Consider the following 15,052-nt stretch of genomic DNA (forward strand, 5'->3'; position numbering starts at 1 on the left):
TCTGATAAAGAATTTCATTTCCATGAAAGCAAGCCACATAATTATATAATAAGTTATGTCATCATGACTTTAAATTCCTTATTGTGACTTAAAATTTGAATTTTCAATTATTTTATATTCTATCTGTAACGGTTGTTATCGCAAAATAATAATATACACTCATTTAAAACTTTTATTTAAAGAGCTCCACTTCCTGATGGGCACAGGGACTGACTGCGGCCACGCCAACCAGTCCTCAGCTGAACAAGCCCCAGCTTCCAACGCAACATTCATCTTGTGCAAGCGGTTTGCCCAGGTGCACAGGAAATGAGCATGCTCTACAGATGAAGACCGGCGCCTCTGCGACAGCTCTAATGTGTACATTTCCATACACGGTTACTGAAAGTTCATTATCGGAAACAGGGGTCTTCTTTTAACCACAGCAAACAGACGTCCTTTCACAAAAATGGTCTAGGACCGTTCAAATCCCCAAACGCTGAAACTAATTCGACCGATGGGTTGAAACAAGAGGAATAGAACAGAATAAAACAATGAAATGGCGATCAGAAAGGGGGGGGGGGGGAGTTCCTAGGTGTCTGCGTGTCTCCAAACATTCCCCTTTCTCCACACAGCTTGGGTCCAACAGGTACTGTGTTAAATCAGAGTCTGATCGAGATCAAGTTCTGGGTCAGCAGGGCAGCGGCGGGGGTGGGCGTGGGGCGCGGACACACCCTAGTGAGACTGTCGCTGGGCCTGGGAGGCACAGCAAAGGTAGCACGCAGCTGTCGCGGGCGCCGCTCCGGCGGGGCGGGCGTACTGCACCCCGGCCCCCGGCGCGCACCTTCCTCCTCCCCACCCCCACCCTCGCGCGCGCCCTACTGCCGCTCGCTGTGTCCCGGCCACCCCGTTACCAAGCAACGAGCTGCCCGGGCGGGAAGCAACCGAGCAGACTGCCTGGGAGAGGGGAAGGCGGTTGGAAAGAGAGCTTCAGCAGCAGAAATGAGCCCGGGTAAGAGCCGGGCCGGGGGCTGCCCTGGGAGGGGGCGCCCTGGGAAGCGGACGCGTGGTGGGCAGCGCCGCCTCACCCGGCCCCGGCTCCTTCCCCCGCGGGGCGGGTCCCGTCTGGAGTGCGGATCTCCTAGACGAGCCGCACACCTCCGCCCGCCCCGGGAGGAAAGCACCGCCTGCGTCCCCGCGCCTGCCCTGCTTCCAGCCTCGGAGCAGCCCGGCCCGCCGCCGCGGCGTGGCCCCAGCGCGCCCTCCTGTGGCCGCTCAGCGCGCCCGCGTCCCGAATCCCCACGCCTCGCCTCCTTTCTCCCAGCAAAACCAAAAGCCGTGTACTGTTCTGTTACAGAAAAGCATCCTGAGGAAGAGGAGGAGGTTGACTGCGTTCTCCTTTCAGCACCCAAGATCCTAAATTCCTCTGAGGGGGTAAAGGAAAATGGTGGCAGTGAAACAGGTAAAACCTCCCAGGCCAAGGCTCCGATGGCAGTGATGTTTCTGCCTTTTACTATAGGCAACCAGTACGTTACCTAAATCCACTGGCCCAACTGGTGTGCTTCCGGTAACTACTCGTAAGATACTAATAATAACTAACACGGGACATTTACTTTGTGCCAGATGTTGTTCTGAGCACTTAAATGTATCAACTCATTTAATCCTCACGACAACCCTATGAAGTAGGCACTACCATTCTCCTCATATTACAAGTGAGGAAACTGAGGCACAGAGAGGTTAACTAACTCCCCAAGGTCGCACAGGCAGCAACGGACAGAGCCAGTGTTCAGGAGGGTAGCTCCAGGGTCCAGGCCTTAACCTCCATGCTACACTGTACTTACTGCTTCTCTGAATACCAAATAAGAACTGCTGATTTTTTGGACAGTCACTAAAAAGTTACCTATTTTTTTCCAAGAGAAATACTTTTATAGTAAATATTTGTGGACTACAGGATACTGTATAGGGAGGATGTTTGAAATCATTAAAAAGCTGCAGTTTTCAAGTTCCATATAAACCATGAATAAGATGCAGGGAGGATCTGAGAACACTGGAGCTGGAGTCTCGCTTCCTTGAGAGAAGCTGAAGGAGGCTACACAGCTCTCAGAGGGGCCTGGTGTTCACGTGAGACACCAGCGAAGGAGCAGAGCGCCGTGGGCGGAAGGCGGTATCTAAACTGAGGGGCCACGTTGGGATCCTACAGTTGCCCATAAGCCACGCGGGACACATGGGCAATCCAGACGCAGAGGTGCTGCGACAAGTGGTGAGCCGGAGACCTGAGGTCAGGTTGGGGTTTGTCCACCTCCATAAACCGGGGACCTTCACAACGGCCTTGTCAAGGGCTCTAAAAAAAGGGCTGGAGCAGCCACACCCGGCAGACAAAAGACGCAAGACAACTGGATGCCCAGTGACCACCAGGATAAGCCACACCTCAGTAGAGGCCGCAGGGCAGTGCACTGACCTGCCCTCTCTCTGCTCTTCTGTGCCCCTCCCACCTGCATGAGGCCAGGCAGGCCTCCCTGTGCAACGGGAGGGGTGATGGGAAGCCCTGAGTGGGGCAGAAAGCCCTCACAGAGAGATTAGACACGGAGACAGCTCCATACCAAGAGACAGTGTTTAAGGTCAGAAGAGACTGAGGGAGCTTAATGTGGCAAGACCGTGTGTTCTCTAATGTGAGTGAGATGGAAGGCTCTGGAGAAAAATGCCAGCGTTCACAGAAAATGCAGTTACATACAAAATAGCACATATGCTTGTGTGAGAGTTACAGTCTTTCTTGCTAGAGCATGGCGGGTATAAGGCCAGGGACTCAATCGGTGAGAGATATTCTAAGTTAGGCGCCACCAAAGATGGCAGGGACTTCGTGCTTACAGCTCAAGGCAAAACTAGGAGGTGTGACCTTGTGCCCTCCCCACTTTCTGTTCTCTTAGCTACACTTCATGGTCACCAAGTGATCCATTCGCTGGGTACTGACCAACAGAACACTGACGTGATTTGCATAAGTAATGCCGAATTACAAGGTCGTATATATTTCTCAGGTCTCTGATTTTAAAAGAACAAGGAGTTAGTATATGGCGTGAAGTATATATATGGAGTGTCAGAGGTGGGTGGGGAGTGTGCAGTTTTATTTCAAATAGGGTGGTAGGAGACCTCCCTTAGCAGATGACATCTGAGCAAAGACCTGAAGGAGGTAAAGGAGTAGTCAGTGCAGAATTCCGGGGAAAGAACATTCCAGGCAGAGAGAACAGCAGCTGCAAAGGTCCCTAGGTGGGAGGATGCCTGGCATGTTTGAGGACCGGCTGGTGACGGGAGCAGAATGAGCACGGAGGAGGACAGGAGAAGGGTTCACAGAGGACACTGGGCCTTGTAATTCCACCTAAGGATGTGGGGTTTTATGCTGAGCAAAATGGGAAGCACTGGAGAATTTGGGCAGTCATCCCTCCCTCCCATCTCTATTAGAAAGTTTAAATTTACCAAATCATCATCATATTGATAATACCCTTGTTGCTACAGTAAGAGAGTAAATTTTTCTTGAGCATTTACCGTGTGCCGTGCACTGTGTAAGGCTTTACCTACAAACGAGACACTGAGCCCTCGCAGTGAGCGTGCGGCAAAGCCAGGATTCAAGCTGAGGCAGCCTGGCCCCAGAGCTCCCGTAACAAAGCCTCGTGCAGATGTGCTCACTCCCCTGCTCTGCGCTGTACTAGTCTCCATAGGGTTCACTGCCGTCTTACACGCAAGATCCTTCGTTCCCCTCACGTGGGCAGGGGTTTTGCATATTTGGTTCACTGTAGGATCCCCGGCACCTTGGACAGTACTTGATACATAGCAGGTGCTTAAAAATAGTTGTTAGATGAATGAATGAAGGCTTGGGTAGAACAGCTCACAAGGCTTCAATAAAACAGTTACTTCTAGGAGTGAGTGTGAATTGTCACAGCAAAACTCAGTATTTGAACCTGAGAATTAAAAGGCGTTGACTACAGAGTGTCTACCATCGTATATAGAATCATTACCACGTTGCATTTTTAAAACTCGTTTGTTCTCCCTGCTCTGTTAGCTACAGGTATGCCCTTAAAACTTTCTCTATACATTGAATATGACATAATCTTCTGCAGACTTCAGAATAAATTCCCTATATCTTTACCTTAATTACCTCAAAAGTCATCCTGCTGATATCTTGTTTTTAAATTTTGACACTAAATATGAAACAGCTACAGAACTTAAATTGAATATAATCTGAATATTTCTTGCAATCTGAATAGAGTATAAGCTTCTTCAGGGCTGGCACCACATCCTCTACTAAATACTTCCCAATAGTGTACATTCAGCAAGGACTTGATAAATGGTGACCTGTGACTGTGTTCCCTCTCCTGTGCTTCACTGATAATTTCCCTTCCAATTCTAGAATCACATAATCCTATGTGTTTCTTTAAGTATTGACGAATTTTAAAATTATCTTCCCTTTGGGAATTAGTAGCCAATGTCTCTGAATCTAATAAGAAAAACAAAAAGTTATTTTCATAGCTTTTAAAAATAGATGAATCCAACTCTCTGCCTACTCTGTATCTTCACTGAATCATATGAACTTTGCAGGAGAAAAACACTCACTTCTGAGTCATACCATGGATCTCAATGCTATTTGGAAAAGTTACTTTATTTCCCCAGTAAATGCTTTTGCAAGCCCTGTCCAAGATAACTATTCCACTCTTCTGGTTTCCTCAAATCTCCAACACCTCTCACCGCTACCTCCCAACATGTAACATGACCTAAACTATATGAAAAAAATAGAAGCAATCAGACCCAAACTCCCTGACCTTCAACCTTAAACTCTGCTAACCTACCGCCTGTGTCCCATATTCTCTGCTGTCCCCCACTTCAATGGAAGGACTGTCCCTGCTCAATCACAGGTCATTTCCTCCAGATCGTATCTCTCCTGGAATTCTCAAGTACTCAACTTTGGCCATCAGCCTTCCTCATTCTCCAGTATTATTCTTCTCCTCCATTTCCACTATATGATTCCCGCAGTAAGCAGGCATATTAGACTCTCTCATGGTTTAAAAAAAATTCTTCTTAACCTTCACATCTCTTCCCAAAACCCCTATCCCCACCAGGCACCTTATCCCCTGCCACAGTAAAACCAGAAAGCATTGCCCACGAACCTTCACGTTCCATCTCCCCTCGAGCCACTTCATCTGGGGTTCTGAGCTGCTCGCTGCACAGAAAGTGCCCCTGTCTAGGCCAGCAGCAGGGTCCATATTTCCCAATGCAGTGCTCATAACCACTCCCCTGACCCAGAGCCTGGATTATCCAACTGCCTGTTGACATCTCCACTTTGATGTCCAACAGAAAACTTAACTTTAACAGACCTAAACGAGTTTTCCCTAAAATATGTTCCTCCCCCACTCTTTTCCATTTCAGTAAATGGCATCATCATTCGTCCACCTGCTCTCACTAAAAACCTAGGAGTCACCTTTCCTTCCTCGACACTGGCCACATCTAATCCTCCAGCAATGCTTCATCTCCAAAACATATTTTGAATCCACCTATTTTTCTCCATTTCCCCCACTGCCATTCTAGTCCAAGATACCTTTGTCTCTCCCTTGGATTATTCCAACAGTCCTGCAACTGCTACCTTGTAATCCATTATCATGCAGGAGAGTGTCCTATAATGTTTTTAGTCAAATCAAATCATTCTCGTGATTGAAACCCCCCAAAGCTTCTCATTTCTCTTAAAATAAAAGCCAAATCCCTCAGGATGGCCTGCCAGATTCTCTCTAACCTCACCCCCCCGTCTCCCCCTGAACTCTTAGCACACCGTGCTCCCATCTGCTCAGGAAGCTGCATCCACATGGGCTTTCTTTCTGTTCCAAACACAGGTGACACGTGCTCTGCTTCAGGGCCTTGCGGTTTCCTCTGCTCTGAATCTCTTCCTACAGATGTCCCCATGGCTGGCCCCTTCTTATCACGTAGCAGTCTTGGCTGAAGCCACAGAATGCCAGATAGGCCTTTTCTAACCACCCTCCCCAATGCTGTCCTCACCCCCCCTCACTGTCACAGTAGCCTATTTTCTTTGTGTTATTTATCATTATTTGGAAGTATCCTGTTTATATCTTTGTTTGCTATTTTTCTGTTTACTTTTTTTAGAAGGTAGGCATAGTGAGAACAGGAGCTCCGGCTGATTTATTCATTGCTGTGTCTATAGTAACTACAGTGGGGCACACCAAGTAGTAGACACTCAAAATCTGAATGTGTGATATTATTGAAGGAATGAACCACTTGAACATGAAACAATATTTAAGGCCAAATCATGAACTTATCAAAATTATTCTAGACTTTCAGGTAGAGATTTTAGAGCTAAAGAAGATCCCAGACATTCCTCCCCCACTACAAAAGGACATGAACAAAAAAACCCCGCCAGAACACCAGCAAAAACTTCACCAGCAGTACCTGGAGAAGGAAGGGGGCACCCCCTCAGGACATAAAATTGGAGAGTGGGGGCCAAAGATGAAAAGAGATGATTCTGGCAAGGCTATCTATAGCATGGCTCATAACTCCCTCTGACTTTCAGAGGCGATAAAGAAAGCCAGAATCCTGAAGATACTCATTAATGCACCCCTGCCCAGCCCCCACACACAGTCCATCCCTGCCCCTGTGATGAAGGTGGGATTCTTCAACTGGCCAAATGGCTCCAGGCTCTGAACCACAGCAGCTCTCTCAGTGATGAGGGCCACACTGGGACTGGGTGGAAGGAAGTATACTTTGCAACCAGATTCTATAACATCTGGCAGACTGCCATTCCAAAGGAGATGCACTGACTTCTTTAAAAACCTTCTCTTACAGCAGAAATTGTCAGCCTGGGGCAAATTCTAACATAACTCTCATTTCATTCAGGACATGTTTTTTAATTTTTTAAATAAAAATTTGCAAAGCAAGTAGCCTAACATTTGGGAAAAAAGAGGAATGTATGTCAGGAAATTTGCAAACGTTATATAGTCTCTCCCCTATTGCAGATCTAAAATCTATTTTCTAGGAAGGAACACACGGATCCTTATAGCACTTTGCTTAAGGGCATAACAAAAATTATGTTCTATTAATCCAAATTGTTTTCCATGTTAAGGAAGAAAAACATCACATGGCTGTTGCATAGGTACTGAGACCTATATAGGACTTTGCCAAGCGTCTCCCTTAACATAAGAATTGTGAATTTTTTTACCAAAAAATATAGTTTATATCCCAGAAACAAACAAAGATATCTGAGTTCCTGAGAGTTCTCAGTTTGATGTTACAAGTTAAAGGTTTATTATAAAAGTAATACCACTATTACAACCTTAAGTAGGTGCAGTATTGTAAGTCAGATGAGAATTATCTCTTAAACTCACTATGCAGCTAGCATCGGGTTTGTCTTAATGTGAACATCAGTCTCACTATCTCTTTGCCTCACCATCCAGGAAAGCTAGGAGACTGCTTTCCATTAACATTGTTTAAAAATAACACTTAAGAATTAAATCACATAGTTTTTCAATTTTACTTTTTAGAATACGGCTGCATAACAGAATCAGAAAATCAAATCCAACCACATTCAGCGCTGAAAGTGAGTATATTTCATTTTATTTTCTCAGAAAATCTGTGTAAAGTCTGATCTTTCTCAGAATACTTCCTAAATATATACGGGTTTTCCACAAAAGTCTTCATCAAAATGCACTGGAGAGTGAGCAAGAATGATGAAGAATGTGAGTCACCTGACCCTCACATGATCCTTGTAATAGGCAACTTTGGGGGATTTTTTTTTTTTTAATTGTAACAAAATGTATGTTCACCTAAAAATGTTCAATTTCATACCTTGTGTAATTTTGTTATAGGCCCTTCAGCATCAGCTGGAATCATTTCAGGCTCTCCGAATACAGACTTTGCAGAATGTTAGCATGGTATGTTTCTTCTAATTTACATAGAAAATATCCAAACAGAATACCATCACACATTTCTGAGCTGATGATCACTAGCCAACTGATTAGTTGATATTGAATGTAATAAGGCCACAACCTATTCTAGACACAAAATTGGCAGGAAACTACATTCTGTTATACTTGCATTTGGATATGAGCCAAAAGAAATAACACTGATTTTTTTTTAAAAAACATATGTTTAAAGTGCTACCTATATATAGTCTACAAATAGGGACTCTCATTATAAGTGATATAAAATCTAAGTCAAACTGACTAAGGGAAAAGTGTACTTTGTTAGCTCTAGTAACGCAAGCCCTAGGAATAGCTCACTTGGGGATGGCTTCATCCATAGGTTCAGGACCCTCGTCATCAGGGAACCAGCCTCACTCCTTATCTTGGTTCTGCTTTTGACAGTAACGTATTCTCAGACTCCATGTGGTAGCAAAAGGGTTGCTAGAAGTTCCGGCCCTTATCCTTCCAAATTCCAGTTAGACAGAGATGAGACTGTGCTTTTCTCTCTCAACAGTGTGTACTGAGTTCTTGGCCTGATTCTGACAGCCCCACGTGCAGTGCTTGAAGCAATCACTGTTCAGAGGGAGGCAACGCTCTGACTGGTTAGCTCTGGGTCACATGCCCACCCCTTGGAGCTGAAGGAGGGATCTGTATCACCAAAGGCACATGGACTTTATCCAGAAGTACGGGGTAGTGTTAACAGAAGGATAGAGCATGGCTCCTGGGGGTACATAACACAACGCATAGTCGCTAAAGACCCAATATAAACTTCAACCTGAAATTCTTGTACTAAAAGCAACTGCAGGGAAATGGGAAGAGAAGATAAAATCCTCCTGAGGCTGACAGAATAGATTCCATTCTGATGACAGAGATCAAAGACCTCTGACTTATTCAACAATGTAAAAATCAAACATCGAAAATTATTTTAATTCATAAGATTTTATTGCTTTCCTAAATTAAGTCTTTCTGATTTTATAGTCATGTAGTAAAGACATACTTTTCTTAAAGATTCCTTCAATGAGAGAGATTACAATAAATTAAATTTCATTTTTATTTTATATGATGGAAAAGAATATGCATAGGAAATTTAAAGGTATCTTTCAAGTATAATATCTATTATCCTTGTGCATTCATAACTTAATAAATGTGAAATCAAAGTCCGACATTCTTAATTTCTCTTTTAAAGGTGCAGTCTGAAATCAGTGAAATATTGAACAAAAGTATTACTGAAGTAGAAAACCCACAATTTAGCTCAGAAAAAAATCTAGTATTCAGCACACGCAATGAAAAAGCTTTGGTATGTGTTTCAGTACAAAATCATTCCTACATTTAGGTACTTCAGAAATGTTACTACAACCAGTTTACCTTCACCTTTACATTCTCCCCTTCTTCACAGGGCGACTGGATTGTCAAAGATGAAAATAAGGAAACTCCTGTCCTGAAAACCCTAAAAGATGTGCGTTTACCTCTGTACTTCTGCAATTTTCTTGTTTCTCTTAGGAGAGCGTGTGAGGGGCATTTGACTTAGTCCATATACCTAAAGATTCCCAAGTAAACTGAAATACATGGCAGTTTTTCTGTCCACTTTGAGTTTTTCTACTTTTAGGACTGACTTACAACTAGAGTGAGTTCTCTAAAACAGGTCCAAACTAGAGTCACTGTGTCCATACTTATCAGAACTTCACACTTTCTCTGTGAAGAGTCACAGCCCTAGATCCATTTGAAACTAGGAAGACAAGCTAAGGTTGACAAATAGCCCAGAAGTAGAAATTTTCATTTTCCTTAAACTTCCCTTTGAACTATTGCTTCTCTCTTCCCCACCTATCTATGATGGTCTCTTGAGAAATGTTGAATTTGTATTTCTGGAATTGAGGGGTTGGCCCTTCTATCTCACCCCCTAAGAAAATAAGTGCAATTTCTAAGCAAATTGTGAAGACCAGAGTTACAGATCTCAAAATAATGGTAGATTTTCTGGAGAAAATGAATCATACTTGTCAGCCTCTTTGCTGCAGAAATGGATAAAATGTTCATTCTGGTTGTAATAAAAATAATTCCTCCACAAAATATTATCTTAATTTGTTGGTCATGTAGCAAATGATAGTACATTCATAGTGTGATTTTTATTGTTACTAGCCTATAGAGAATCAAGAAGAAACCCTTTCTATGGAGAAAATTCAGCATTTTGAGGATCCTAGGACTCTTCATTCAGTAGAAGAAATATTCAGTAGTGATAGTGTTAACAGTCTCTCTCAAGGTATAAATATCCCATGCCAGATACATTTCAAGGACATATTAACTTTGACAGATAACTCAGCTTCAGAAAATTCTGACTTGAAGAATGATAATAACCTTTATAATTTCCTACCTAATGTACCTCAAAACGGGATGTCTCAAGCTGATATGGTAATTGTGGATAAGTCCAGAATTACTGTGCCTTTTCTCAAGCATGGATTTTGTGAAAATTTAGATGATATTTGCCATTCTATCAAACAAATGAAGGAAGAGCTTCAAAAGTCACATGATAGGGAACTGGCACTTACAAATGAACTGCAAACTTTAAAAGCTATTCCAAGGAATGGTAACTATGACCTGCCCCCCACTCACAAGGAAAAAATTAACTTTATTAAGGAAGAAAATATTGAAAGTAACTTAAATGAAGATATAAAATCAAAGAGAATTTTGGAATTAGAGGCACTAGTAAACAAATTACTCCCACTCAGGGAAACAGTGTCAAAATTCCATGTGAGTTTTTGTAGGAAATGTAAAAAACTATCTAAGAGTGAAATACACAGGGGGGAAAAGAATGAGAAAAATAATAAAGAAATTCCTATTACTGACAAGAATATTGCAGATTTAAAACTCCATTCCAGAGTTCCAAGACATACACTGGCATTCTTTGACCCAACAAAATATGCAATGAAAGACAAAGAAAGACAACCATTTGCAGTAAAACAAGGATCAATAATAGTTGAAAATGAGAAGACATCCAAAGTCAATTCTGTTACTGAGCAGTGTGTAGCAAAAATTCAGTACTTACAGAATTACCTGAAAGAATCTACGCAGATACAGAAAAAAGTAATGAAACTGGAGAATGAAAACCTAACCCTTAAAACAAAAATTAAACCTCTTGTCTTTATCACACAATCTCTGATACAGAAAATTGAAATGTATGAAAAACAACTTAAGACATTGGTTGAAGAAAAGAACACTATTCAGTCCAAGTTAATTAAAACAGAAGAAGATGGCAAAGAATGTCTTAAAGAATTGAAAGAAATAATTAGTAACTATAATGTTCTCCAAGGACAAAATAAAACCCTAGAGGAAAAAAATAGTCAACTTTCTTTGGAGAAGCAACAAATGATAGAAACATTAGAACAACTAAAAAGTAAGGAACACCAAACTCAAAGTGACATGGCCATTGTCAATAATGAAAATAAACTACTGATCACAGAAATGGAATCAATGAAAACAAATATTCTATTGATACAAGAGGAAAAAGAAATGTTAGAGGAAAAAACATACCAGCTTCTAACGGAAAAAGGCTCACTTGAAAATGAACAAAAAGAAAACCAGCTAGAGATAATGCAGCTAAAAGAGAAAGAAAGATTGGCAAAAACTGAACAAGAGACACTTCTTCAAATAATAGAAACAGTTAAAAATGAAAAGCTTAATCTTGAAACAACCTTACAAGAATCTACTGCTGCAAGAGAAATGATGGAAAGAGAAATTGAGGATATTCAAACATACCAATCTACCACCGAAGAGAATTTTCTGCAAGAAATAAAAAATGCAAAATCAGAAGCAAGTATTTATAAGAATAGTTTGTCAGAAATGGGCAACAAATGTGAAATGTTATCAAAAATGTTAATGGAAATTAAAACTGATAATCAGATTCTAAAAGAAGAACTAAAAAACCATAGTCAAGAAAGTATAAAATTTGAAAACAGCATCAGTAGACTTGAGGAAGACAAAATACTTTTAGAAAACTATGTAAGAAGTATAGAGAATGAAAGGGATACCTTGGAATTTGAGATGCGGAATCTTCAAAGAGAATATTTAAATCTAAGTGAAAAAATCTATAATCATCGTATTGACCTATCAACAATGGGCTACATTTCAAGAAGAGAGAAATTCCATCTTGACATCTATGATATTTATGAAGACACCTCTAGTCCTAGGAGTAGGCCTTTAGCCCCTGATTTGACAGGTATGTATATCGTGGTGGATTAGAAGAAATATGTTTAAGATTCTTTTAGCCTATCGGGCATTAGCCAGAGGACAGTAATAAGAAGGTAAGTACAATTCAGTTTTGTAAGATTTGTATCCAATTTATTATATAGTGGAATTATTTAGAGATTTTGCTCTTTTGATAAAATTCATGTTATTTTATTTATACTACTTCTATACGTTGTATATGACCAAAGCAACTTCGGCAGCAAACAGGGATTTTTTTTAATTATTATTTTTCTGCAATACACTTAGAAGTCCAACCTTTTAAAAAATTCTTCTTTTTTTCCAGGAATTCCAAGTAAACCATATCAATTGCTTCCATCCAAGCCATGTAAATAAATTTCTAAAATCAATGTTTCAAAATCCTTTGTCCAAGTACTTTTTTCAACAAAAAATTTTAAATTCACTTTTACATGTGATTACAATTACCTTATAATTGATTAGACTAGTTTTTTTAAATTTGAAATTGGAATTAGGTATATATTTTTATGTTGTCAAGAACTGTCAACATTCTGAGACTTTATCCAACTTGTAAGCTAATATGTTAGCCTGACAGTTTCATGGGTTCTAGTGGAAGACATGAGACTCCTGGGTCAGAGATAAAGGACAGTTTGTTGCTCACAGCAATAGCAGGAGCCAGAGTAACAGCACTTTCGCATGGGTTCTCCAAGCCCCAGTTCCTATAGGCAACATGAAAAGGGTCACACAGTGGTTGTGTTACAAGAGAAAACTCTGAGCTTAGGGAACCATTACTTTTCTGAGTGCAGTAAGCATGCCTGCCCTTTGCTCTAGATGGAAACGTTACCTTTATTATACAGGACAGTTAGAATACCTGTCCTTGCTCCAGCAGAGACACTATCTCTAGCTTTCAAGACTTCTTGTTATACAAATAAACTTATTGAATTTTGTCAAATGCTTTTTCTGCATTTTATTGAGGTGATCCTGTGTTTTCCCCCTTTAATCTGTAAATATGGTGACTACATTGATTAATTTTGAAACATTACACCAACCTTGAGTTGCTGAGATAAACTTCATCAGATATCATGTATTATCCTTTTAACATACTTCTGGATTCAGTTTGACAATATTTTGTTAAAGATTTCTGCTTCTATGTTCAGGATATTGGTATCTATATTATTTTCTTTTTATGTCTTTATCTGATTTTGGTGTCAGGAAAATCCTGGCCTCATAAAATATAAGGTCAGGTTTTCCAATAGGAAAGTGTTCCCTCCTCCTCTATTTTCTGAAAGGATTAGTGTAGAATTGGTATTATTGATATTATTCCTTTCTAAATACATAATCTAATTCACCAGAGAGCCTGGAGTTTTCTAAATGGAAAGGGTTTTACACTGCAAAATCAACCCCATTAATAGATACAGAACTATTCAGATTTTCTATTTCTTCTTGAATCAGGTTTGATCATTTGTCGTTCTGAAGAATTTGTACATTTTACGTAAGTTCTCAAGTGTATTGGCATAAAGTTGTTTATAATATTCCTTATTATCTTTTTAATGTCTAGAGGACCTGTGATGTCCCATCTTTCACTTCTGACATTGATAATTTGGGGTTCTTGTGATTCTTTGGGCATCTTGGATGTGGATTTATAATTTTCATCACACTTGGAAATTTTCAACCATTATTTCTTTAAATCTTTTTCTCACTGCTCCTTTCTGAGATGCAATAACACATATGTTAGACTGTTTGATATTGCCCTAGAGCTCACTGGTATTATTTTCATTTGCTTTTCAGTCTTTTTCCGTGTTTCACTTTGGATACTTTCTATTACTATATCTTCAAGTTCACTAGTTTTTTCTTTTGCCATGCCTAATTTTCTACTATTCCCACTTACTGAGTTTTTCATTTCAGTTATCTTATTTTTCATCTCTAGATTTTCCATTTGGTTCTTGTTTATAACTTTCATTTTTCTTTCCATTATGTTCATATTTTCCTTTAAATACATTAACATGGTTCAAGTAGCTATTTTAATGTCTTTATTTGCTAATTCCATCTTTTCTACTGTTTGGGGGTTTATTTCTATGGACTGATTTTTCTCCCAGTTATGGGTCATATTTTCTGGCTTCCTGGCATATCTAGTATGCCAAAAATCCACCTGGAAGATGGGTTTTTGTGAATTTTACATTGTTGATTGTCCGAATGTTGTTGTTTCCTTTACAGATTGTTGGAATTGGTTGTGTTAGGCATTACATTACTTCTGCTTCAATTTGGTGCTTTCAAGGCTTGTTTTTTAAACTTTTATTAGGGTGGGTGTAGAGTAGCCTCTAGTCTACTCGAGATCCTCTGGAACCACCACTGAATGCAGAGAGGTGAGAATGTCCCAGCCTTGAATGGTTCCTGGCCTTCTGTTAGCTGTGGGAGCCATGACAGGTCCATGTTGTTCTTTGTCCTGCCTCATGTTGTTCTTTGTTCTGCCTCATGGAATTTAACCTTACGCATGCCTGTCTTAGATGTCAGCAGGGTTAAGGGGATTCCTATGCAGATTTCTGAACTCTTTTCCTGTGTAGATCTTTCCTCTCTAGAACTCAACCCCACAAATTCGAGCCACTTTAGAGTCCTTGGTTCCAATTTCTGTCTCAACTCAGCAAGGCTACTATACTTTGAGATTCCAAGTCCTCCATCCTCTTCAGTCCAAAAGTGCCTCCAGACAAAAAGCAATTGCAGGGCTCACCTCAATTGTTTCCTTTTCCTCACAGATCACAATCCTGCACTGTCTGTGTTCAGTATCTAAAAAGAGTTGTTATGTATGTTTTGTACAGTTTTTAATTGCCTAAAGAAGCAGCATAAATCTGGTTCCTGATACTCTATCTTGGCTAGAAGCCATTTCTGGGTAGTCAAGTTTGGGAAGTTTGGAAAATCAAGTCCTATGAACAGACAGAACA

At 40.7% G+C, this 15,052-nt stretch overlaps 2 protein-coding genes across 8 annotated transcripts in view; one reads left to right on the forward strand and one right to left on the reverse strand.

Annotated features, from left to right (window-relative positions):
* The window catches only part of CFAP96 (cilia and flagella associated protein 96), a 157,354-nt gene that overhangs the window by 121,826 nt on the left and 20,476 nt on the right, over positions 1 to 15,052 (reverse strand). The window lies entirely within an intron of this gene.
* On the forward strand, positions 749 to 12,598 carry CCDC110 (coiled-coil domain containing 110). Of its 2 annotated transcripts, XM_082375221.1 has the most exons (8): positions 749 to 988; positions 1,334 to 1,438; positions 7,506 to 7,561; positions 7,830 to 7,895; positions 9,112 to 9,222; positions 9,322 to 9,381; positions 10,059 to 12,132; positions 12,445 to 12,598. In XM_082375221.1, exons 1-8 carry the CDS (start codon positions 979 to 981, stop codon positions 12,492 to 12,494), a joined length of 2,532 nt encoding a protein of 843 aa, XP_082231347.1. In that variant the 5' UTR covers positions 749 to 978; the 3' UTR covers positions 12,495 to 12,598. The 2 variants fall into 2 exon arrangements, with proteins under 2 accessions (XP_082231347.1, XP_082231348.1); XM_082375222.1 differs by lacking the exon at positions 9,112 to 9,222.

The sequence above is a fragment of the Balaenoptera borealis genome, assembly GCF_965194805.1.
Source record: "Balaenoptera borealis genome assembly, chromosome: 21".
Classification (NCBI taxonomy): Eukaryota; Metazoa; Chordata; class Mammalia; order Artiodactyla; family Balaenopteridae; genus Balaenoptera; species Balaenoptera borealis.